The sequence below is a fragment of the Vitis riparia genome, chromosome 1 (assembly GCF_004353265.1).
Source record: "Vitis riparia cultivar Riparia Gloire de Montpellier isolate 1030 chromosome 1, EGFV_Vit.rip_1.0, whole genome shotgun sequence".
Lineage (NCBI taxonomy): Eukaryota > Viridiplantae > Streptophyta > Magnoliopsida > Vitales > Vitaceae > Vitis > Vitis riparia.
In genome coordinates, this window is record NC_048431.1 from 4,063,797 (window position 1) to 4,087,329 (window position 23,533).

The 23,533-nt window shown below is 34.1% G+C and overlaps 3 protein-coding genes and 1 long non-coding RNA gene across 4 annotated transcripts; 2 read left to right on the top strand and 2 right to left on the bottom strand.

Moving 5' to 3' along the window:
* Positions 1–870: 870 nt before the first annotated feature.
* On the bottom strand, positions 871–13,111 carry LOC117921989 (histone chaperone ASF1B-like). Its single transcript, XM_034839944.1, has 3 exons — positions 12,722–13,111; positions 1,622–1,737; positions 871–1,532 (listed from the first exon to the last, which is right to left on the bottom strand). The coding sequence occupies exons 1-3, from the start codon at positions 12,828–12,830 to the stop codon at positions 1,197–1,199; spliced, it is 561 nt and encodes a 186-aa protein (XP_034695835.1). The 5' UTR covers positions 12,831–13,111; the 3' UTR covers positions 871–1,196.
* Positions 2,296–3,311, top strand: LOC117921998. Its single transcript, XR_004652426.1, has 2 exons — positions 2,296–2,375; positions 2,971–3,311. It is a non-coding gene; the product is annotated as an uncharacterized LOC117921998 (long non-coding RNA).
* LOC117921980 lies at positions 2,528–4,815 on the bottom strand. Its single transcript, XM_034839932.1, has 3 exons — positions 3,375–4,815; positions 2,942–3,269; positions 2,528–2,852 (listed from the first exon to the last, which is right to left on the bottom strand). Exons 1-3 carry the CDS (start codon positions 4,515–4,517, stop codon positions 2,692–2,694), a joined length of 1,632 nt encoding a protein of 543 aa, XP_034695823.1. The 5' UTR covers positions 4,518–4,815; the 3' UTR covers positions 2,528–2,691.
* Positions 13,112–17,971: 4,860 nt separating the features above from the next.
* LOC117918212 (ATP synthase subunit beta, mitochondrial) lies at positions 17,972–22,973 on the top strand. Its single transcript, XM_034834723.1, has 9 exons — positions 17,972–18,516; positions 19,540–19,615; positions 19,716–19,804; positions 19,888–20,005; positions 20,134–20,237; positions 20,340–20,498; positions 20,593–20,817; positions 20,899–21,210; positions 22,543–22,973. Exons 1-9 carry the CDS (start codon positions 18,040–18,042, stop codon positions 22,654–22,656), a joined length of 1,674 nt encoding a protein of 557 aa, XP_034690614.1. The 5' UTR covers positions 17,972–18,039; the 3' UTR covers positions 22,657–22,973.
* Positions 22,974–23,533: the final 560 nt, after the last annotated feature.

Below are 23,533 nucleotides of genomic sequence, written 5' to 3' on the forward strand. Positions count from 1 at the left end.
ACGCCAGTTTATTCCACGTATCGTGAAAAACCAATACAACTCGGGTCCAAAGGAGAGGAAGATGCGACCACCTTACTGGTGAAACATTCAGTGGGTATTGATGCATCTTCAAACATGACTGCCAGGGTTATTGAATTTGCAATCTTATATAGGATTTAGAAGGTTTATTGCACAAGGGAAAGTGAAATTTTCTTTCAACAAACTATCCCTTCAATGAGGTGAAACACCATGCACCTTCAGTCTCTGGAAGCCCAATTTTACATGCCTTATTGGTAAAGAAGTCGAGAAAGTTGTGAGCTTAATTCTGTTGATTAGGAGGCAACAGCGACATGGGACTGAGAGGCTTGAGATGAAGCCCTGCTTCCATGGTTACGAGATTCCATGACGTACAAACTGCTCTAAACCGAATTATATCTGCAGCAGTCGCAGCTGAATGAAGATTAAACCCAACAAGTCTTGGGCCAATGCACTCGGATCACCAATCATGTTATCAACCTTGTAGGAAGAGAGAGATGCACCTAGAGAGTATCAACTCGAGGGGAAAACTCAGGTAAGTTTTCTATTGCATGCGTTTCATAATCCAATTTATAACCTTATAATACAATTTCTAAATATGGGTCTCCATATTGAAGTCAATTTTTGCCAACAAATGTGAAAAATATGTATTATGGATTCATTAATTTTACCATGAACCCACCAAAATTCCCGTTTGCCATATAGCTACCTCATTATTTCCATTTTGGCTACAATCACCTTTTCTCTATTTCCAATTTAACTTCTACCCCGTCAAACTTCCCAAATTTGGAACGATTCCATCCAATTTGATAATTTACTGGCTCAATTTCATGATTCATGTTGTTCGGAAGATCATAATGAAAGACTACATTCAAGATTAGCCATATGATAAAGACAAACACCAGTACAAGTGTAAGAAAAGGCCGGTCTCTATCTCCCTATCAAATTTCAAGATAAAAGACAAATTGTTACCCATCCAAAATTCCTACGGCCGAAACTCTTCACATGATACAATACAACGCAATTAAATCAACACTTTACAGTAGCTATGTTGGGCCAAACTGAAATTCTTGGCAAACTGATTTCGATCAAACATTGATCACCGTGTTGTAATTCAAAATAAGAAACGGAAGATTTCTTACTGATAGTTTCAACTTTTCTGGGATTAGGTATATAGCATGTCAGTCAGAAGGGTCATGGTGTGAGGGTGGTGGTTGTTCTCCATTCTCATTGATTTCAGGTGAAGGAGGGGGCTGTTCCCCATGCTCATTGTTCTCAGGATGAAAGTTGATAGGAAATTTCGTTACTCTGGGCTTGTCAGCCAAAATATTTCTTTGAACCCTATCAATCAACACCTTTTGGGGAGGCTCTTCTCTTAGCTGTTCATCGTCATAATCATTGTTGACATAATATCCCACTCGGATAAATTCCTGACCCAGATAAGAACATGTTAATAGCAGTACTGTGACACCAATAATATCCTCTTCACGAATTTTTGACGGGTCTGGAGGGTCTGCCTGCCAAGTGTACAACCAGAATAAATTCAACGCCAATTTCACATGCAATTCAATTCTCAACATCCAATGTCAGAGTTATAAAGGATTACTTGAAACACAAAGCGATAGTTGCCAACATTGACAGGCCCAACAAGCACACTCTCCAAGAGTTGGTCATAAGTCTCATCCTCAGCAGATCCCACATAAATGAGCTTCCATTCCAAATCTGCAAGGAATTAAGGTTATAACATGACAAAGCTAAAGATATAGCGGTATAAATGAAACAAATTGAACTAGGAAATCATCTGATAACATCAAGTATCCAAAAAAAGACATCCAGGTTTGGTTATCAAGAAGAAAAGCAGAAACTAACGAAGTTTATTTGTTTTGGCCTCCATAGTAATTAAATGGCTCTAGCACCTTTGGCTCTCTACTGTATGCCACATAAGTACTTCACCAAATAAAAAGTTCAAAACAAGGTTCTTCCTATTTGCCAAACATTTTACTGCACAAAAAATATCCATCAAATGCTATGATTTGTTCATGATGCCATTTCCTAACTTTCCAGTGCTGCTTTCTCATTCCAACCTGCCAAAGACTCAAAGGCCTGTCTTCAGCTAAGACATGAAATCTAATACTACAATACATATGATAAATAGTTCTTCAAACTTCCTATTCCAGTTTGAACACCTTCAAATTACAATTGTTACAGCTATAATTATCAAAACTCAAAATGCAACGTCATGGATAGAGTTGAGAAAGAAGGACCTAGAATAGTTTCAACCAAAGTTTTTAAAGGCGAAAGCGTAAGGCGAGGCGTTTTTGTGTTCGTGAGGCGAGGCGTAAGCCTCGAGGCGTTGAGGCGTAAGCTTTTTAAGCCTCACATTATATAATTAATTAATATTTTTAAATATATAAAATAAAATAGCATAAATAGAAACATGAAAACAATTCATTAGAATCATAATAAAAAAAGCATACTAGTACCCTACTTTCACAAAAAAACCATAACAAAGTCATAAAATAGATTCTAGATTCAACTATACTAATAATTTCAAACTTTAACAAAAAACCATAACTAAGTCATGAAATAGAAAATAGAGTCAACCATAATAATAGTTCTAAACTTTTACAAAAAATCTATAACTAAGTCATAAAATAACAACTAGAGTCAATTGTTTCAACTTAAATCCTCATCATCAAGGTCATCATCATCCTCATCCAATGTATCAATAGTAGGAAAATGTCCACTATCATGTATCCCCATTTCATGTAAATCTTCATCTTCATCAATTGGTGTCAAATTCAACTCCTTCTCTTTGCCTTTGCCTCCACTTGTACCTAGCATAAAGAATTAATTAAGTGTAAATATTATAAGTTTTTTTTATTAAATTTAATCAAATTTATGACTTCAATTTTTGAGTACTTACTTGGTACTTCATTATGTTTCCTTTTGTAGGAATGTGAAGAAACCATGTGATCCGATGATGTTTCAATCTCTTGGGAGTTGGATGAAACAACTCTAATGGCATCAACACTGAATAACTCATTATCTTGAAGCCAACAAAGATCAAGGGGGAGGAGGGGATCTTCTTTCTCCGCAATCCATTCATCATCCGAATCAATCTCCTCTACCAAAATCGGATCAACATTTTGTTTCCTTTGTAGACTTCGCTCTCTCAATCTAGTGTTGTATCTTACATACACTAGAGCATTCAACCTTTGATGTTCAAGTCTATTTCTTTTTTTTGTATGGATCTACAAATAATAAAAGTATCAAATTTATGTGTTAAAATGAAATAAGGTTCTCTAACATTGACATAGAAATATATGTATAAAAATTTACAAAAATAGAAGTATTACCGACTCAAATGTGCTCCAATTTCTTTCACATCCCGAAGCACTACAAGTAAGGCTAAGGACTCGAATAGCAAACTTTTGCAACTCCGGTGTTGAACCTCCAAAACGCATCCACCAACTTGTAGGACTTCTTAATGTTCGAGAATCAATTGCAATACGACTCCCAAATTCACCCATTGCTTGGTCATATGAGTCCAACTGAATGTCAGCTTTTAAACGTTCTTGATAATCCAACATCCTATCCATGCATTCAAATAATCCCTTCCTCACCTCATCAGCATTAGAAAACTTATCTCCATACCGCAATTGAGGATTAAGATAATAACCCGCTGCATGTAAAGGTCGATGAAGTTGCGGAGTCCATCTTGCATCAATTTTTCTCCAAATTGGGCCATATTTTCTCTCCACACCTCGACAATTAAATGCAATCTTCTCCTTAGCTGAATCCATCAACTCATAAATATAACCCATGGCTGGTCTTTCCTCTGAATCAACCTCTCTCAAGACACTAACTAATGGAACAGTGGTCTTTATGCAAAAAGCAACATGAGGCCAAAAATTTGGATCAAACAACACTGTACTTCGAGTTTTCACACCTTCTACCTTTTTAGCCCATGTGCTTGAACACCATTTTTCTGATGAGAACATTGCTATAAGAGCTTGCTTTTGCTTATAAAGACTTTGGAGAGTAAGAAATGCAGTAGCAAATCGTGTAATTGCTGGACGAAGAAGTTCATGATTTTTTGTAAATGTTCTCATCAAGCTAAGAACCCAAGTATGCCCATATATGAACTTCACTACTTGCCTAGCTTGAGATAGTGTAGTAGCATGGACATTTAGCTTTCCAATATCCTCCAACATCAAATCAATACAATGAGCAGCACAAGGAGTCCACCACAATTTTCTCCTTTTTTCCATAAGCCTCATTCCAGCATTCACATAATTAGAGGCATTATCAGTGATGACTTGCACAACATTCTCCTCTCCAATTTCTTCAACCACCTCATCAAGATATTTGAACATCAATTCCCCATTTTTTATTGTATCAGAAGCATCAATTGATTTCATAAACCAAGTGCCAGCAGGACTATTCACCAAAAAATTGATAAGACACCTACTCTTTCCATCTGTCCAACCATCTGACATAATTGAACATCCATATTGTTTCCAAGCTTTTTGTGATCTTCCATAATGATACTTAGGTCATTCACCTCTTCTTTAAGAATCCATGTCCTCAATTCATGCATAGATGGAGGCTTAAACCCGGGCCCAAAATTTGCAATAGCATCTATCATAGGAAACCAATAAGGATCATTCACAGTGTTGAATGGGAGACCTTTTGAATACATGAATCTACCAATTTTTCTACACACTTCCTTCCTTTCTTCTTGCTTCCACTTTGAATTCAAAGTAGTTTGTCTAGGTTGTGAAGTGGTAAATTTATCCATGGTCCCCTAGGAATAGGTTCCCCACTCCCACTTACACTCCCACTCCCACTCCCACTCCCTAATGTCCCTATTGTTTTAGACAAGGCACTCTCATGCATTGAATTAGGACCCATACCAATTTCTTGGAGCAATTCATTTCTTTTCGTTTTTTGATCCTTAAAATTGGCCAATGCCTCTTTGCATTCCAATCTAGCATCTTCACTAACCTTGTTGCATGGTTTCATACCATGATGAGTTCCGGCTAAGTGATGCTTGAGTCTATTCACCCCTCCCGTGCATCTTTGATTGCAAAATTTACATCTTAAATATTGCTCCCCGGTAACTTCAAGAACATACTTCCACACAAAATCTTTTCTTGAATTTTCGAATCGGAGGAACTCATTCTAAAAAAAAAAACACCAATAATAATATTCAAATTCTATATAATAATATAATTGACTAAAAAATAATAACAAAGCACAATTGAAAGAAATTTAAAAATGAAATACAAAATTTAATTGGTTTAAATTTAAAAAAAAAACCAATTTTTTTAAATGAGTTTAAAAATTATACACATAAATTTTAATTGGAATTTAATAATGAAACAAAGAAAATTGAGGTGAGAATTAAAATTAAACCAGAAATAAAAAATTCAAAATTCACAAATAATTATCTTTTATATAATTTTAATTATATTTGTAAGCAATCATATAAAAAACTTCAAAAAAAATCTTATTAACAAAAGGCACATCTGATTTGATAAATTAAAAAAAAAAAAAAAAAAAAAAAAAAAAAAAAAAAAAAAAAAAAAGAGGAAAAACCTACTGGGAGAGAGAGAAAAAACGTGGACGGGAAGTGTGGGCTGTGAGCTTGTGGGAGAATTTAAATGTGAGAGAGAAAAAAGGCTTTGAAACTTAAATAGATGTACAGCACGCACATCTGATTTGATAAAAAAAAAAAAAAATTAGGATGAGGAGCCGACGCCCGTGTGGATCGCAGAGAGAGAGAGATGAAGAGGGAGAAACCATGGAAGAGGGGGTTCGCAACATACCTGGAGATGAGAGGGATTGCCGCCGGAGAAGATCGCTGCGATTGGTCGCCGCCGAGGGTGAGCACTCCGTCGCCGCTTGACTGGAAGAGGTAGGGTTTCGTTTTGGGTTTGTTTTCAGTCGGGATTGGGGTTTTAGGGATTACTTAGGGTTTTTTTTAAGTCTCTGTTCATTGCCACATCAGATCCGACGAAGCGTACGCCTCACCGGAAAAGCGTGAAAGGCGCGATCAAAGCGCGCCTCAATCACGCCTCACCAAAAAAGCGTACGCCTTTCAGGTGTTTCGCTTTATTTTTAACGCCTCAACGCGTTTTCGCTGCGCCTCGCCTCAAGGCGCGCCTCAAGGCGCGCCCCACAAACGCCTTTAAAAACTTTGGTTTCAACAAAAGCAATCATTTTTATCCAAATGCATACTTACCTTCAAAAACAACAAAAGAGATTTTAACCCTAGTTGCCTTGTTTCAAAAAATAAAATTGAAAAAGCGAGTGAGAGTACATAAAGTTTTGAACTTGGGATACATATAAAAAAATAATATTATGTACTGAATTGAAAGTCTTGTATATTTAACACAAGAACTTTTGGTCAGGAAGAAGCAAAACAAAACACAAACCCTCAAAGTCACTGGAAAGAAATGTGATAAACTAAAAGAACTTTCATGGGCTAAAAGAATGAAATATACTTTACGCTCCCAAGTTAAATTAATAATAATAATACCAAGAAAAAAAGTTCTCAAAATGATCTGTCAAAAAATGGTACTTGAAGTCCAAAAAAATTAAAAATAAAGAAAAAAAAATAACATCATGATTCCAATGTAACTCAAAATTTAAAATTGAGGTTTGGACCAACTGAAATTCAAGCCAATGTCCTGGTAGGCTAACTTGGGATTCCAACTAAGCATTAGTCACCATATGATTTAACAACTAAGCATTAGTCATCATATCTCCTCACACAGCCTCAGCCCACATTTTTCTTGGCTATCCTATTGTCCTTGTAGCACATTGAAGTTGAAACAAATCAACTCTTCTATGTGCTGTAATCCAACAAGTCTTAAAACCCACCCTGAATCTAGCATACAAGTTGAAATGCCAACTATAATTTATTAAAAGTTAGAACAATGTTGGACAAGCTCTAAATGGATGGTGGTAGTATAAGCAGGAGCAGGGAGCACTTGGTTCCAATGATGGAAGTGAGTAAGAAGCATCACTAAGTTGCTATAAAAATAGTGCGGCCAAATTACATGATATAATCTGAATCTGATGTAAGCAGCATACCACTGAGGTTTAGAAATACCATAAGAAGAAAGGAAGCATTCGTTAAAGAGAAAAGTTTGTTTTTTGGTAAGTTTCTTGGTTAGAACTTGCCTAAGGAGTCAAATTCTTTTTACCAGTTTCAGTATCTTGATCACTTTTAAGTTTGGGACTGCTGGTAAGTTGGTAGGCATGTTTATGAGTTTGGTTCAGTTCCAATGAATTAAATGGGTCCAATTCTTACTTTACATAGCTTCCATTTCCTTTTTATTCCCAATTTTAACAAGGTACACAAAGAATAGCCAAATGCCTATTTTGACGGTCATCTGCTCAAAGCTACCAATCCATGAAGCATTGAACAAACTAAATTTTTTTTTTTTTTTTTGATAGGCAAAGACGCAGAAAAGAATATATTAAAAGAAACAGGGCACCCACCGGCAAGCCCAAAGGATACAGGAAGTATACAACAAGCACCTGTAGGCTAAAAACAAAAGGAAGAGGGATACAAAAAACTTACCCACCCTCATCTATAGCCCACCCACACAAAAAAGTTAAAAAACGAATTAGGCCCATCAACAATACAACACTTGGACCAAGACCACAAATTACTAACAAAAGAAATTTTCATCATTTGGATTGAAAGATCCTCATTTTCAAATGCAACCCTATTTCTTTCCCTCCAAACCATCCAAAAAAGGCATAAGGGGGCTGCTCTCCAAACCTTCACCCGTTTCTTGCCCACAAACTGCCCATGCCACCCAAGAAGGATCTCCTTCATAGATGAAGGAAGAACCCATAGTACCTTAAAAAGGTTAAATAACAGGTCCCATAAAACCCTAGCCTTGGTACAATGAATTAAAAGATGATTTATTGACTCTTCAACAGCCCCACAAAAGTAGCATCTGTTCGGAAGCGCCCAACCCCTCTTCTTTAGTTGGTCCAAAGTTAAAGCTTTACCCCAAGTAGCTTCCCAAGCAAAAAAAAACTGACCTTAGCAGGAACAAAAGGGCTCCAAATAATACTTCTCAAGAACGGGACTGTGTTGCTACCCTCCAAAGCACTATAAAAGGATTTAACGGAAAAATTACCATCCTTTGCCTGCTTCCACCGTAACTTATCTTTCAAATTAATGACCACTCTCTTTTCTTGCAAAGAGAAAAGAAATCTCTCTACCATCTCCATCTTTCAATCAATAAATGATCTCAAAAAGCATGGATTCCAAACCCCATCCTCCCCCAAAGCATCCCAAACCTCCGCCACCCATGCTTCTTTGGAAGTTGCCAAAGTGTACAAAGAAGGAAAAGAAATGGTTAAAGCATCGTCTCCGCACCACCTATCCTTCCAAAATCTCATTCTTCATCCATTTCCTACAAAAAATACGAATTTGTCTTTCATAAAAGGTCATTCCTTTCTAATTTCCTTCCAAAACCCCACACCATACCCCTCCCTTACTTCTCAGGTCCATCATCCCCCTTCTTCTACCTCATACTTTCTATTAATAACTTGATGCCATAAAGCCCCCCTTTTTTCCACAAGGTGCCAACTCCATTTACCCAAGAGGGTTCTATTAAGTTTAGAAAGACATCTAACACTCAATCCGCCCTTTTTTTTATCCGAACATATAATCGACCACTTCACAAGAAGAGGCTTCTTCTCCAACTTCCCCCCGCCCCAAAAAAAGTCCCTTTGAATTTTTTTGAACCTCAACCTTACTACTCAAGGCATACAAAGCATAAACATGTAATAAATGGGTATGGTTGACAACATGCTATGAATAAGAGCAATCCTCCCTCCTTCAAAAATAAATTGCCTCTTCCACATGGCAAGCTTTTTCCAGAACCTCTTCTCCACCCCATCCCAACTCGTAACTGAATTATGCACAACCCCCAAAGGAAGTCCCAGATAATAGGAGGGTAACGCCCCCACCTTGCAACCCAGTTCAAACACCAATTCCTCCACATTATCGACCCTTCCCACTAGAAAGATTTCACTCTTGTCCAAGTTTATTTCAAACCTGAAATGGCTTCAAACCACATCAAAATCCAGCTCAAATAGACCATCTGCTCTTGGGAAGCTTCACAAAACACGAGGGTATCATTGGCAAACAGTAGATGAGTTAATTGAACCTCATCTCCTGCCTTTCCCCTAACCCTACAGCCTAATAAAAAACCCGCACTCTGAGCTTTATTAATGAGGTTGGTAAAGGCCTCCATCTCAATCACAAAAAGGTAGAGGAGAAGGGAATCTCCTTGCCTCAATCCCCTATTGCCATTGAAGAAGCCCGATGGAGTTCCATTAACCAAAATCGAAAAACTCGCTATGGAAATGCACCAACTTATCCAGGCTGCCCACTTCTCCCAAAATCCCATTTTCCACATCACGATGAATGGAAAATTCCAACTAATATGGTCGTAAGCCTTTTCTATATCCAACTTGCATAACAATCCATTCTCATTCCTTTTTAACATCGAATCTATGGCTTCATTTGCTATCAACACAGCATGAAGGATTTGTCTTCCTTCCACAAAAGCATTTTAGGCCCGAGACACTACCTTGCTTACCACTTTCTTTAGCCTGTTAGCTAAGACTTTAGCCAAGCTGATAGGTCAGTAATCTCTAAGATCACCAACGCCTTTTTTTTTTTAGTATTAAAACCAAGAACGTAGTGTTCAAGATCCTAACAAATTTCCCCTGCTCATGGAATTCTCTTAAAAAAGTCATTACTTCTTCCTTCACAAAATCCCAGCTATACTGCCAAAAAGCAATAGTAAACCCATCTGGCCCAAGGGCTTTGTCCCTGTTCGGCTCGCACAGTGATAGGAACACCTTCTCTTCACTAAAAGCTACCTCCAGTTTGGTTGCATCCTCATCCCCTAAACAATCAAAGTCCAATCTCGCCAAGCTACGGTGCCAATCACCCGACTCCAACAACAGACTCTGAAAAACCCTAGCCACTCCCTCCTAAATCTCATTCTCCTCTGTACACCACACTCCGTTAATTTTAATCTTCCTCAACCAATTACTCCTATTGTGCGCATTAGTCATCCTATGGAAAAAATTTGTGTTTTTGTCTTTTTCACCATATTTCTCTTGATTTTTGTTTCCAAGAGACTTCCTTCATAAGCACCTATTTCTTAAAATCCTCCCTTGCCTCCTTTCTAGCCTCCACTTCTTCCACGGATAACTTTCTTGATTTCTCCTACTCGTCCCAAAAAGAAACTTTCTCAAAGGCCAAAGCTTTATTAACCCCAACTTTTTTGAACACCTCCTTGTTCCATGTTTTCAAGTTGGATTTGAGGGCCTTCAACTTTTCTATTAGAACAAAACTACGAGCCCCTCTAATATTAAAACCTTGCCACCAACTTTTCAACAACTCCTTAAACCCCTCTTCCTTTAACCACACATTCTCAAAACAAAAAGAGATTGATCCTCTCCTCAACCCTCCTCCATTTAGCATGACGGGGAAATGGTCAGACACTGGTCTAGAGAGGGTGTACTGAACTACCCCTCTGAAGTGGCTCTCCCAATCCTCAGTGACCAAAAAACTATCCAATCTAGACATGGACCGACCATTCAAATCGCCAGTCCAAGTAAATGGACCCCCCTGTAAAAGGAGGTCTCTCAGGTTCAACTCATCAACCACCTTTGAAAACCTCCTCATAGCTGAAGACATCCTCTCTTTCCTGTTACGTTCGCAAAGGAATCTGGTCACATTGAAATCCCCTCTAATGCACCAAGGATGATGCCACAACCCTCAGATAGCCCCTAACTCCTCCCAAAAATTTTCTCTATACCTTTTTACAGCAAGCCCATAAACGCCCATGAAAAACCACAAGAAACCATCCTCACAGTTTTTAAAACGACAAGAAATAGAGAAATGGCCCACCTCCATCCCTACCAACTCCAAAACTTTGTTATCCCAAAAAACCATCACCCCCCTACCGTACCCCTAGCATTCATTGCACCCCATTGTAAAAATCTTCCCACTCCTAGGCTTTGCACCTCCCTAATAGACATCATATCGTGCCTTTTTGTCTCCTAAAAACACACCACATCCGCCTTTTGAGACCTGATTAAAGCCTTGATTGCTTTCCTTTTCTTAACATCATTCACCCCTCTCACATTCTAGGACAAAATCTTCAACTTCATGTAAAACAGACCTCTTTGGCCCCCTCCTCTTTTGTCCAACCCAACAAACTAAATGACTTCAGCAGCAATTAGAACCACTCCCAAAAGTATACTTTTTTGTTCTTTCTTTTACAGTAAGCCCAAGGACTACTGTATTGAATGAGGGAGAGAGGAGGTATGTTAGCAATTTGTCACCAAGTATATGAAATTGCAATGAGATTATGTTCTCTTTTCCAATTAAAACCACACCCATTAATGTGATTTTTAGTCTAAAAAAAATGACACATAGCAGTTAGATATCAATGTGGCAAATAATGTAGATGCACTTTTTCATTTTCATATTGATTGATCTTTTTCCTAAAATCAAATGATTTTGGTTTTATGCAGAAGGTTTCATTATGAGGCTGGCAGCAGTGACTTTCGCTTTCCAATATCCTCCCTCTCTCCTCTTCATCATTATAATTAGAGGATAGTAGAAATTGTCCAGTGGGAACAGTGAAAAATGGCTGGATTTCTAACATTAGAATTTCTACTTATTCCTTCAACTAATAAACAAGTTACACAAGTATTATAGCAACTTACATTAGATATTCATCGGCAGCATTCCCTTGATGCATACATGCAAAGATGCCCAATATTTGATTCATTTCAGAAAATATTTGGAGTGCTTATCAATACTACAATGAGATAGCATTGGACATTATAATATAAAATACACAATGTTTTAGGAAGCAATGCTTATTGAGGAGATAAAGCAAAGTTGTATCCAATGGTAATTAATCTGTACTTATGCAAGTACAAGCTTTTGAAATTACCACCCCTGGAAAGACAAAAATTGTGTCTGATACTTCTTTGGTAGTTCAAACAACTACATATATGACAATCTTTTCATGGAGAAAAACGCTAAACTGTGGCATCATGTTCTCAAGTCCTGAATTCAACTGTGATGTCATGGAATCGATGAGCTTAAAATGTGCAAAATATACTACTATATATTTGGTGTATGTTCTAGATTTTTTACCCAGCTAAAGCAACAACATGACCTTAACGACAATGAAATAACTAAAAAGGGAAAGAGGAATACTTGTCTGTCCCGTATAGTTATAACAACCCTTGCTCTGAGAAGGAAACCCATGCATAAATCAATCGATAAAATGTAAGAAAATTAATAGAATCCGTCAATCAAAAACCATATGTTAACAAAGGAAGAAAATCTCCAGTATGCAGAAATAGACCGGAGAGTCCCTTTCATACACACTCAATGGCACCCCATACCATGCAACTTCATGGGCATTAATTCCCGATACTTATTAGGGGGGAATCGAATCTTATAGTCCCTTCGGAGTGAACAACGTCACTCACTATGGATAGGTTTTCTTCGTAATACCCTGAAGCTAACGAATCCCGAATGAAAAATAAAAACGTAACCGGTTCAGTGATGGGAACACATATGAATCAACAAAAAACGCTTGGCGTTGAACGGGCTGAGAAATTTTACCATCTTTGAGGGGAATCAAGCACTCGTAAGAGATTTCAAATTGAAAAGGGTTCAGAAAAGCCGCCGGATTATCCAAAACGGTTACGTTAGTGATGTTGACAGCACTCATCTTCCCGAACCAGGTTCAAAACGAAGGAATCCAAACCCTAGAAATGATTCGAATGAAACCCTAGAAATGGTTGGAATGCAAACGATGAATGAAACGCGGTGGCTTCGGCGTGGCTGCTGAGGTTTATATATGGGGAAAGGGACGGTGAGGTTACCGGGAGTAGCCGGTAGTGGGGGAATGGAGGGAGCAGAGGCCTTTGGCAAATTGGCGGGAGGATTCAACTTTTGGTGGGTACGAGTGAGCACCACCTCTTTCCGTATGGTGCGTACTTCACAAATTTTGGATCCTTGCCTCTTGTAATTGAACGGCTTAATATTTTCTGGTCAACTTTTCTTAGCATACCCAGCAATTTGTAGTCAAATGAGAATTGGTTGTCTCTTATATGGCACTATGATCTAATGTGGTGGAGCATCATGCCCACCATGGGTGGCTCAGAATTCATGATGAGTGGGCCATGCCCATCTAACGGTACAGATCGGTAGACATCAGAACATACAGAATGATGCTTAATAGTCAGGCAAAAATGGCCTACGCTATTTTTTTGCATAGTGTTTACTTGTTTTAATAATTTTATTAAAAAAGCATATATGATCAAGAATAATTTATTATGAAAGTCCAGAAATATAATAATAATAAAAGGACAAGTGTTCTAGAATATTCTAAAAAGCCCTTACCTACACTCAAATGTGTTGGATGTGTTATAAGAAACATTTAATATGATAAGATGACACTTCTATAACTAAGAAGCAAAATAAAAGAAAATTTTAAAAATTACATGTTCATTGACTATATAAGCATTTAATTAAGCATAATCAAGACATTTAACTAAAATTCTAAATAAAAAATTATTCAAAATTAGCTAATAATGTATCAAGTAATAAATATAAGACTTTAAATAAATAAAAAAATTTGTCAAACATCAAATCATATGAACCGAACAATCCAAAACTTAAAATCATATACGAAAAATTTTTCGCAAAAATATATGGAATACCGAGACGAGTTGAAATGAAATCAACCACTTGCACTAAAAATTAGAGAAATCGTGAATAAATTATTAATTTTTCAAAAAACAAACCAATTTTTTAATAAAAAATATTTTTCCATGTGTTTTTGTTTTTAAATTTATTTTTTCTAATTTATTTCTTATTTTAAATTTATATTATCATTTTATTTTTAATTATTTTTCATATTTATCTCATTAATCCTATTTTAAAAAATTACCATCGTCTCCTTTTAATTTTTTTATAATTATCCTTTTAATTTTATTTAATTTAAATGTTCTTATTTTAAACTTTAAAGTATTCAAAATAATTTGATAAGATAAATTATTAATATAATTTTTAATTATTTAAATAAGTTAATATCAATAGCAAAAAAAAAAATATTGCATATTTGTAATAAAATTTTAGGCATTAAATCTCAAATTAAATATTTATATAAATTGATATAATTTTTATTTAAAATGTAATCAAATATGTTTTAATAAAAATAGTTTTAAAATTTTTAAATGAATTGATATAAATATATTAAAATAATTTAAACTAATTTAAAAAAAAAATGTTGGATAAATAGTATCATTTATCGTACATATGTCAATTACATTTACAAGATAATTTTAATATATTTTTTTCAAATAATTACATGAATTTTGAACAACTTCTATATCATTGATATTTCTTCAATATACTTATAAATTAACAGCAAGATTACTAAATAGTTCAATGTTGGTTAAATTCGTATTACGTAGGTTGACCAAAAATTATTTATTTATTAAATAAATTATGTAAATTGATACGAAATTAATTAAAACTCATTTATACTCAACTTAAATCCACAAAAAAACATGTTAAGTTTGTATCGTATCAGTTAGTCATGTCAAATTTTGTCACTCTTATTAAAAATCATACATTAAAGTATTTATTTGTTATGATCAAAATTAATGAAAATATTTTTTTAAAAAAAAGAAGATATATGCAATAAAAAAAATTTATAGATTTTTTCTTTATATTAATGATCTAAGGTAGTCTTACATACATTAATTTTATGTTTGTTGATTTATTATTTTTATTTTTATTAAAATTTTTGTTTAGATTATTATTCTTCTAGCTATTGATTTTATACTAGCTGTTTGACTATTTAAAGAAAAGTTGCAGTCAGTCTTTTTTTCATTTAATTAATAAGAACGCGTAAATAAAAATATATTACATTTTTTCATTGCGTTTTAAAGTTTAAAATCTTATTTTATTTTTTAATATTCCCGTACAAAACTTTAAAAAAAATATTTTTATTTAGTTTATTAATTTCTTTGTTTACATAAATTTTTTTTTGGATATTTGTTTGACTTTTTAAAGAAAAATTTGTTGTGAGATTTCTTTTTCATTGCCTTTTTAAAGTTTAAAATCTTAGATTTGTATGAAATTTTTTTTATCCAAAACAAAAATTGGAGAATTACTCGTAAATAATAATTACTAGAAAGGCTCACTCATTTCAAAAATTGTGAGACGATAATTTTACCATTGAATATGTTTTCTATATTATTTATAAATAAATTTGAAATTGTCAATGATGTGGGACCCGTACATGATGATGAGTACAAGTAATTAACTTTACATTTATCGAGCCTAAAAAAATTGTTGTTCACTTTTGAACAATCAAGTGATTGTTTAAAATTTGCTATTTTTTTCTTCTTTTTTTTTCAAAAAAAAAAATTGAAATTATTAAAGAACGTTGTAAAAAAAATAATTTTCAATAACTCATAAATAAAAATTATATCCTAATGTTATTATATCGTTTCGTATATGAAACATACAATTAAAAATTTTGTTACCATAATTGAATGAATAATTATTTTTTACAAGCGCTCATCAATTGAATGATATATAAATATTTAATTGACTAACACATACTTATTAAATAGAATAACTCACAAATATTCAGTAGGTAATATAGCATGTGAAAAAATTAAACAAAAATAAAATAATTATGTTGTAATATATTGTAATGATAGTATATTTATATTATAAGTATAATACATTTAAGTCGTACCTGTATTTCATTACAAAAGTAATAATTATAAAAATGTTTATTCACACCCTATTGGTATTAACACATTGTATCAATATATTAACAACATTCATATAACACATTAAATTTATTTAATAATTTTTGTATCTAAAAAAAAAACTCGTGAATTCAAATTAGTATTTCATTTGGTTTCAAAAATTATTTATGATATAGGTATGTTGTGAAATATGATATAATCATACAAAATTATAATTTTTATAAAAAAATCAAAATTTTCTTAATTAGGTTTTATTGTAATATAGTGTATTTATTTGTAATTATAACATATTTTTGTTATACCTGTATTTTATAATAAAAGTAATAATATCGAATATCACTTTTTATACCTTATTATTATTCAATATATCAACTATATTAACATTATCCACTTTATGCATTGAGAAAAAAAAAATTATATATGAAAAAAAAAACACTATGCAAAAATCATATAATTTATTTAAAATGAATTTATTATAAAAAAAAATGATTAAACAGTCTCCATCATTTTCTTATTGTTTTAAAATAACTTGAATGAAAAAATAAGCATTTTATATTCTTTGAATTTAATAAAAAAAACATAATTTATCAATTTAAAATTTATATATATATATATATATATATATATATATATATATATATATATATATATATATATATATATATGAAAAAATCATCATTTTTATTATATAAGTATAAAACTTATTTTTTTTAATAAAATTTAAAATTATAATAAAAATAAAAAATGTAAAAAAATAAAATAAATGATAGTTTGAAAATATTACTGTTTTAAATAATAAATTTAAATAACAAATTATATATAATTGTAAGGGTTAACCCAAAATTTTGATTTAAAATTTGAATATCAATAATTATAATAAATGTGGGATCCATGCACCATAAATATCTTGACAAATCAAATAAAGTGCTTTAAATACTTTAAATTTTAAAAGTTTTAGTCGAAAGACAATTTTAGTATTTAAGTCTATTAAAATATTCCGCAAGAATTATTAAAAGAGACCACCATTTTCAGTAATTATTCAAACCCAACCCACGTGGGTAATTCTCCCAACAAAAAATATAAGAAATATGTTTAAGTTTTATGTTTTATGAACAAAAAAATGGTATTTTAAAAAAAAATTAATTATTTTATATTATTTTTACTTATTTTTTTAGATTATTTTTAAAAATAATTATATAAACATATAAAATTATTAAAAATAAAACACTATGGTAATGTTTGCTTTTCAGGTAAATAGAAAAAGTCAAATTTGGTTTTTTCTATTCAATACAAAAAATAAACATCACTAATATATAAAAATATATTTAAAAATATTAAAACATATTAAAAAAATTATAAGCTTTCCAATAGATTTTTGTTCTACAAAAATTAGAAAATAATTTTCAAAAACTAATTTTCATAATTGTTTTAAAAAAAAATTATCAAATATGCTTTTATTTTCGTAATTTCCATATCATAATTTTTTAAAAACAAATATTTAATTTAATTTAATTTAATTTTTATAGGTTTTGAATCTATGGCATATCAAATATTTATACATGATATTCTTAGCTTATATGACATTTTTATTTTTATAAAATGAAATTACTTCTATAAAATAAAATTTTGACTAATGTAACATTTTATTTTTATAAAATAATTTTTTATCATCCAATAAAATATCATAAATATAATCTTTAGTTACCAATTTATTATATTAAATAAAATATATTTGAACTAGTGACCAATATCATTATATTAAATAAAATATATTTTAAATTTTCATCTTCAAAATGTAGAAAATTAAAAATATTTTTTTGAAATATTTTAATCTTTTACAATTAAACCAATTTTCTCAATTTTAAAAATAGTATCTTAATGTTTTAAGAATGCAATAATGGTAAATCAAATTAAAACGACATCGTTTTCTGCTCGATGGCGATTTGTTTCCATATTGTTCGGATTCCTGATCTGGCATTTCTATTTCTCCAAAGGAGGAAACAAAGGGCGGATTAATATTTAAAAAAAATAAAATTAAATTAAAATCATCTTGAGGCGCACAGGCGCAGTGGTAATAGTTAAGCAGAGTAGGTCTTATAGAGAGAGGCACTAACCCTATTGTCTCTCCTCGGAAACCCTAGAGCCATGGCTTCTCGGAGGCTCTTATCTTCTCTTCTTCGATCGTCCGTACGCCGATATTCGGCCAAATCTCCGGCAATCAGCCCTAGAACTCCATCGCCTTACCCTTCTTCTCGTCCTTCTCCAAAGGGTTTTCTCCTCAACCGCGCTGTTGACTATGCAACGTCGGCCGCTGCCGCGGCATCACCACCGCCGCCACCTCCCGCGAAGGGAGCGGGGCCGAGCGGGAAAATCACTGACGAGTTCACTGGCGCCGGTGCGATTGGCAGTGTCTGTCAGGTGATCGGTGCCGTCGTCGATGTCAGATTCGATGAGGGGTTGCCACCGATCTTGACGGCCCTGGAGGTTCTGGACAATTCGATTCGGTTGGTGTTGGAGGTTGCCCAGCATTTGGGAGAGAACATGGTGAGGACCATTGCTATGGATGGAACGGAAGGGCTCGTGCGTGGACAGAGAGTCCTCAATACTGGTTCTCCTATCACTGTAAGGGTTTTTCTCTCTCTATAAAGATTAATTTTTTGATCTTTATCATGGAGATGACTTTGCTTTGTTGAGATTTCGCATATTTTAATTTTTCAATTGTTTTATTTTTGCTTCGATAACATGTGCAGTAGAGGAAGTGAGCTCTGGTAATGAGTAATGTGAATCCGCAGATCTGTCTAGGGCTATATTGATCCGACTGTTAGGTTTCCAATAGACTCCTTGGGTTACTGCGAACATGTAGGAAGAGAAAAGAAATTAAACGTTGGATCTTCATTCTTTTAACTGCGTATGACTTTTGATATTGAAAAACTCAGTCCAATGAGTCCCAAAACTGCCATTTGGACAAACATTGGAAAAGCCATGTTTCTGTGTTTTCTTCTTTTGTCTGTTCTATATTATATATATTGCATCTTCATTCTTTTAACTACATAGGATTTCTGGTATTGAAAAACTCTAATCCAATGAGACTAAAATTGCCATTTGGAATAGTTGAGTGAAGTTTTTCATGCCAAACATTGGAAAAACCATGTTTCTGTGTTTTCTTCTTTTGTCTGTTATACAAATAGGAAATCAAAGTGAGGGTTTACCACCACACATGCCTTGCAGATTTTTTGAAGTTTGGTTTCGGTCCCTCTTAAAATAGGCGCTTCATGCGTGTCTGCTTGTTTTATCATGTATCAATTTGTTGAGTTTTTAGTGATGGAGGCTGGATTTCAATGTTACCTTTGTTTCATTGTTGGAAATCATAGGAATTGATTTGCATGATGCTAGTCATAGAATTTTTTTCATTGGCTGTGTCTAGACTCCATTTTTTATGGGTGTTTTGAAAATTTTAAACTTTTAACTAATTGATTTCAGCATTTGTACCTCTATATTAATAATAGGGTGATACTTCTTTTTAGATTTTGCATTTTAATTTCATGTAATGTTTGGGTGTCATTTGATTACAGTGTACTACTTTATTTCTTTTTCTTTTTATTTTTTTTTATTATTTTCTCATTTGGGTTTCCATATGTCTGTTAGGTGCCTGTTGGTAGGGCTACCCTTGGCCGCATCATTAATGTTATTGGAGAGCCTATCGATGAGAGGGGCGAAATCAGTGAGAAATCTCAAAAGCTTTTGGATGTTGATAATTTCACTTGATTAGGTTTAACATGCAAAGTAATTTTTTACCTTTTTTTGGTCAAATATTGCATCAGAAACCGACCACTTTTTGCCTATTCATCGAGAAGCTCCATCCTTTGTTGATCAAGCCACTGAACAACAGATCCTCGTTACTGGAATCAAGGTAGATCATCAGTTCATTTCTCTTTTGCAAAATTTATACTGGGTCGTGTGGACTAATATCATTCATATGGCATTCTTCTTTAGGTTGTCGATCTCCTTGCGCCATACCAAAGAGGTGGAAAGATTGGGCTGTTTGGTGGTGCTGGAGTAGGAAAAACTGTGCTTATTATGGAACTTATAAACAATGTTGCCAAAGCTCATGGTTGGTTTGCAGTAATACAAATTTGGAAGCATTGCCTTGTTCAATACTTGTATATTTTATCTTTACTGATATTTTATACCGATCAAAAAAAATAAAATTTATCAGTTACTTTTTTTTCCTTTGATCAGGTGGTTTTTCTGTGTTTGCTGGTGTTGGAGAGCGTACTCGAGAGGGTAATGACTTGTACAGGGAAATGATTGAGAGTGGTGTGATTAAGCTTGGGGATAAGCAGGCCAGTTTTGTGTATTTCATTTGTTTCATTTGTTTTGTCTTTCAAAACACAGTTGTGCATCCTTTTAATTGTATTTTAACAGCAATTTTTTCATATATTCAGAGCGAAAGCAAGTGTGCACTTGTGTATGGTCAAATGAATGAGCCCCCTGGTGCCCGTGCTCGTGTTGGGCTTACTGGATTGACTGTGGCTGAGCACTTTCGTGATGCTGAAGGACAAGATGTGCTTCTCTTTATTGACAACATTTTCCGCTTTACCCAAGTAAGCTTGTTAACAAACTTGAGGAATTGTCATTAGTTGTGTGTGGCCCCTGCTGATATTGTCACTAATTGGTGGATCACTTGCCATATTGCAGGCTAACTCTGAGGTGTCTGCTTTGCTTGGTCGTATTCCATCTGCTGTCGGTTATCAACCAACCTTAGCAACAGATCTTGGAGGCCTTCAAGAGCGTATTACAACAACCAAGAAAGGCTCCATCACATCTGTCCAAGCCATTTATGTGCCTGCTGATGACTTGACTGATCCAGCTCCTGCAACCACCTTTGCTCACTTGGATGCCACAACTGTGTTGTCCCGACAGGTATTTAGCTGGATTAATGTCAGTAACTGTGAAAACAGTGTTGCCAGTGGTTTCTTTTCTAATTTTCTTATTGTTTTGCAGATCTCTGAGCTTGGTATCTATCCTGCCGTTGATCCTCTTGATTCTACATCTCGTATGCTTTCCCCACATATTTTAGGAGAGGAGCATTACAACACAGCTCGTGGGGTACAAAAGGTTCTTCAGAACTACAAAAATCTTCAAGATATCATTGCCATTTTGGGAATGGATGAACTCAGTGAAGATGATAAGTTGACTGTTGCCCGTGCTCGTAAAATTCAACGATTCTTGAGCCAGCCTTTCCACGTTGCAGAAGTTTTCACTGGTGCCCCTGGAAAGTATGTGGAGTTGAAAGAGAGCATTACCAGCTTCCAGGTAATTATTGCCTGTTAACCTTCATTTTCCATTGTCATTCTCTTCTGCTCCTTCACACTTTGCATTGTTATGTGGTTTTTGACCAGATCATATTTTACTTTAAGAAAGAGTTGTAATGTGCGCTCAATACTGGTGTATGAAGAGCTAAATAATCCTTGTGATGTTTGTTTCTCATACCCCTATATTCAGAACTGCTTTTTGAACATATTGTGTGTGTTGGCATCCCATTGTGCAATACCTACCAGAATGATAGACTTTTTTAACTAAAACCCTTTGTTATTGATGACTAGGAGTTCAGAATGGATATTTATCTTGGGAAGTGTCATATACATGTTGAACCTGTAGTATGGATCTTAACATGAGAATCTATCCAGAGTAAAAAAGATTCTTCAAATTCAGTTAGGGCCCAGTTTGGTGTACTATTTGTGAGGCTTAAAAGAGTCTTTTGACAATAAAGCTCTTTTATCTGGTGTTTGGTTGCCTTCAAGCAGTATCTTGAAGTAAAGATATTAGGACTTATCTTCCAAAAAAAGTTGCAATACTATAGTTTTCAGCTAGACAAAATGTGGAAAGCTAGTATTTGTTTAGGAAAAAATTTCACTTGACATTCATAACCTTATAAATTTTTATAAAATGGAAAAATTGTTAATGTAATATTTTTATCTTATAATTATCCATGTTAAAAGTCCTAAAAATGTAGTAACCAAATATTAATAAATCTCTTTCCGGTGATTTGGTCTGCCTTTTTCCCCTGGCTTCTTTGGTGTGCTCCTTTGCTAGGCACCATTGAAATAATATTTTTGCTTGCCTATCATGAAAGTAAGTCTCTTTCATGTAAGCTATTATGTGTACCAAATTTTCTTTTGAAAGAGGAGTTTGTGAGAAGCCACAGCTGCCTCTAATGGGAGCGGCTATGGGATCTCATTCGTTTTTGTGAGTCTCTTTTTGGATTTATAATGAAATGTGAAGGAAGCCACGACATTGGGTTTTTCTACTATCACCTGAAATTGGTAATAAGTAAGTAATTCAACATGACGCCCCTTAATTATCTTAGAAATTTTTCTGGAGATTGAGATTCATGCATGCAACCACTTTAATTTTATACGATTAACCTTCTGGGCTATCACTATCATTGTTTGTTAACCTAATGGTGCAATATCATTCTGTGGTGCCAAACAGCATGTTTGTATGAATAATGATATGGCTATGTATGCATATTTTTTTGGTTATTTATTTATTTACTTTGTGTACGAATGCTTGACATTGTGGCTGTTTGTTGAGAGCATTAACCATCAACTCTGATCCATTTGGTTCCTTATGTTTGTTTGGCAGGGAGTTTTGGATGGAAAATATGATGACCTTTCAGAACAGTCCTTCTACATGGTTGGAGGAATTGAAGAAGTCATTGCTAAAGCAGAGAAGATTGCAAAGGAATCTGCAGCCTAATTAAGTTGCATTTCCCCACTGACTATTTTGTTCCTTTGTCTCGATAATTGCGAAAATCAATAATTTAGTTGGTGTTGGTAATTCCTTCACCGGGAGTTTCATTTTTTTGAGGTCAAATGTGTGAGGATTTCCATTTCTGTTATATATTGTTGCAGGGTTGTGATAGAGAAATGGATCCCAAAGGCTTGCCCTGTCAGGCCCCTTTTTATTTTGTTATTCAATAAGCAAAAACGAAGAGGGCTGGAATGTATATTTTTCTTGCTTTATCTATTGGAATCTTGGATGCCCAACCTACAAACACACATGCCTTTGACTTGCATCAAACATATCGTGCGTTTCAATTTTTTTTGTCTTAACCTGTATTGTTTGCTGACAGCGCTTGCGTGAAGAACCTTGGTTCCATGTAGCATATGGCATGGCAATTTAAAATCAAGAATCCCGATAATTCATAAGAGCCAATGGTTCCCGCTCATGTAATTTTTCGTTGCAATTGCAATTCAGAGAGGAGTATGATAATCCATTTTTCATGTCTATAATGGAAGGGCAAATTGATCAAATAATCAAAGTGAATTTGCACAGCTTAGGTTTTCACTGTTCTTCCAGTGATTTACCCCAGAAGGAAAATTAGTAATGCATTTTGGGTGGCTCTGGAATTGGCTGGAAGTTATTTCTAATGCTTCAGATGTTTGTTTTACGTAAGTATTTAAAGCGATCTTTGTATCAGCAACTGATATGAGTTTGATTTTCAAAATGATTTTTTTGTTATTTAATTTAGTGTCAAAATTACTCTTAAAATATTTGTTTGGTGCAGATAATTAAAAAATGATTTTTGAAATGATTTCTTGATAGAAGTGAACGTTATGATACAATAGCCACT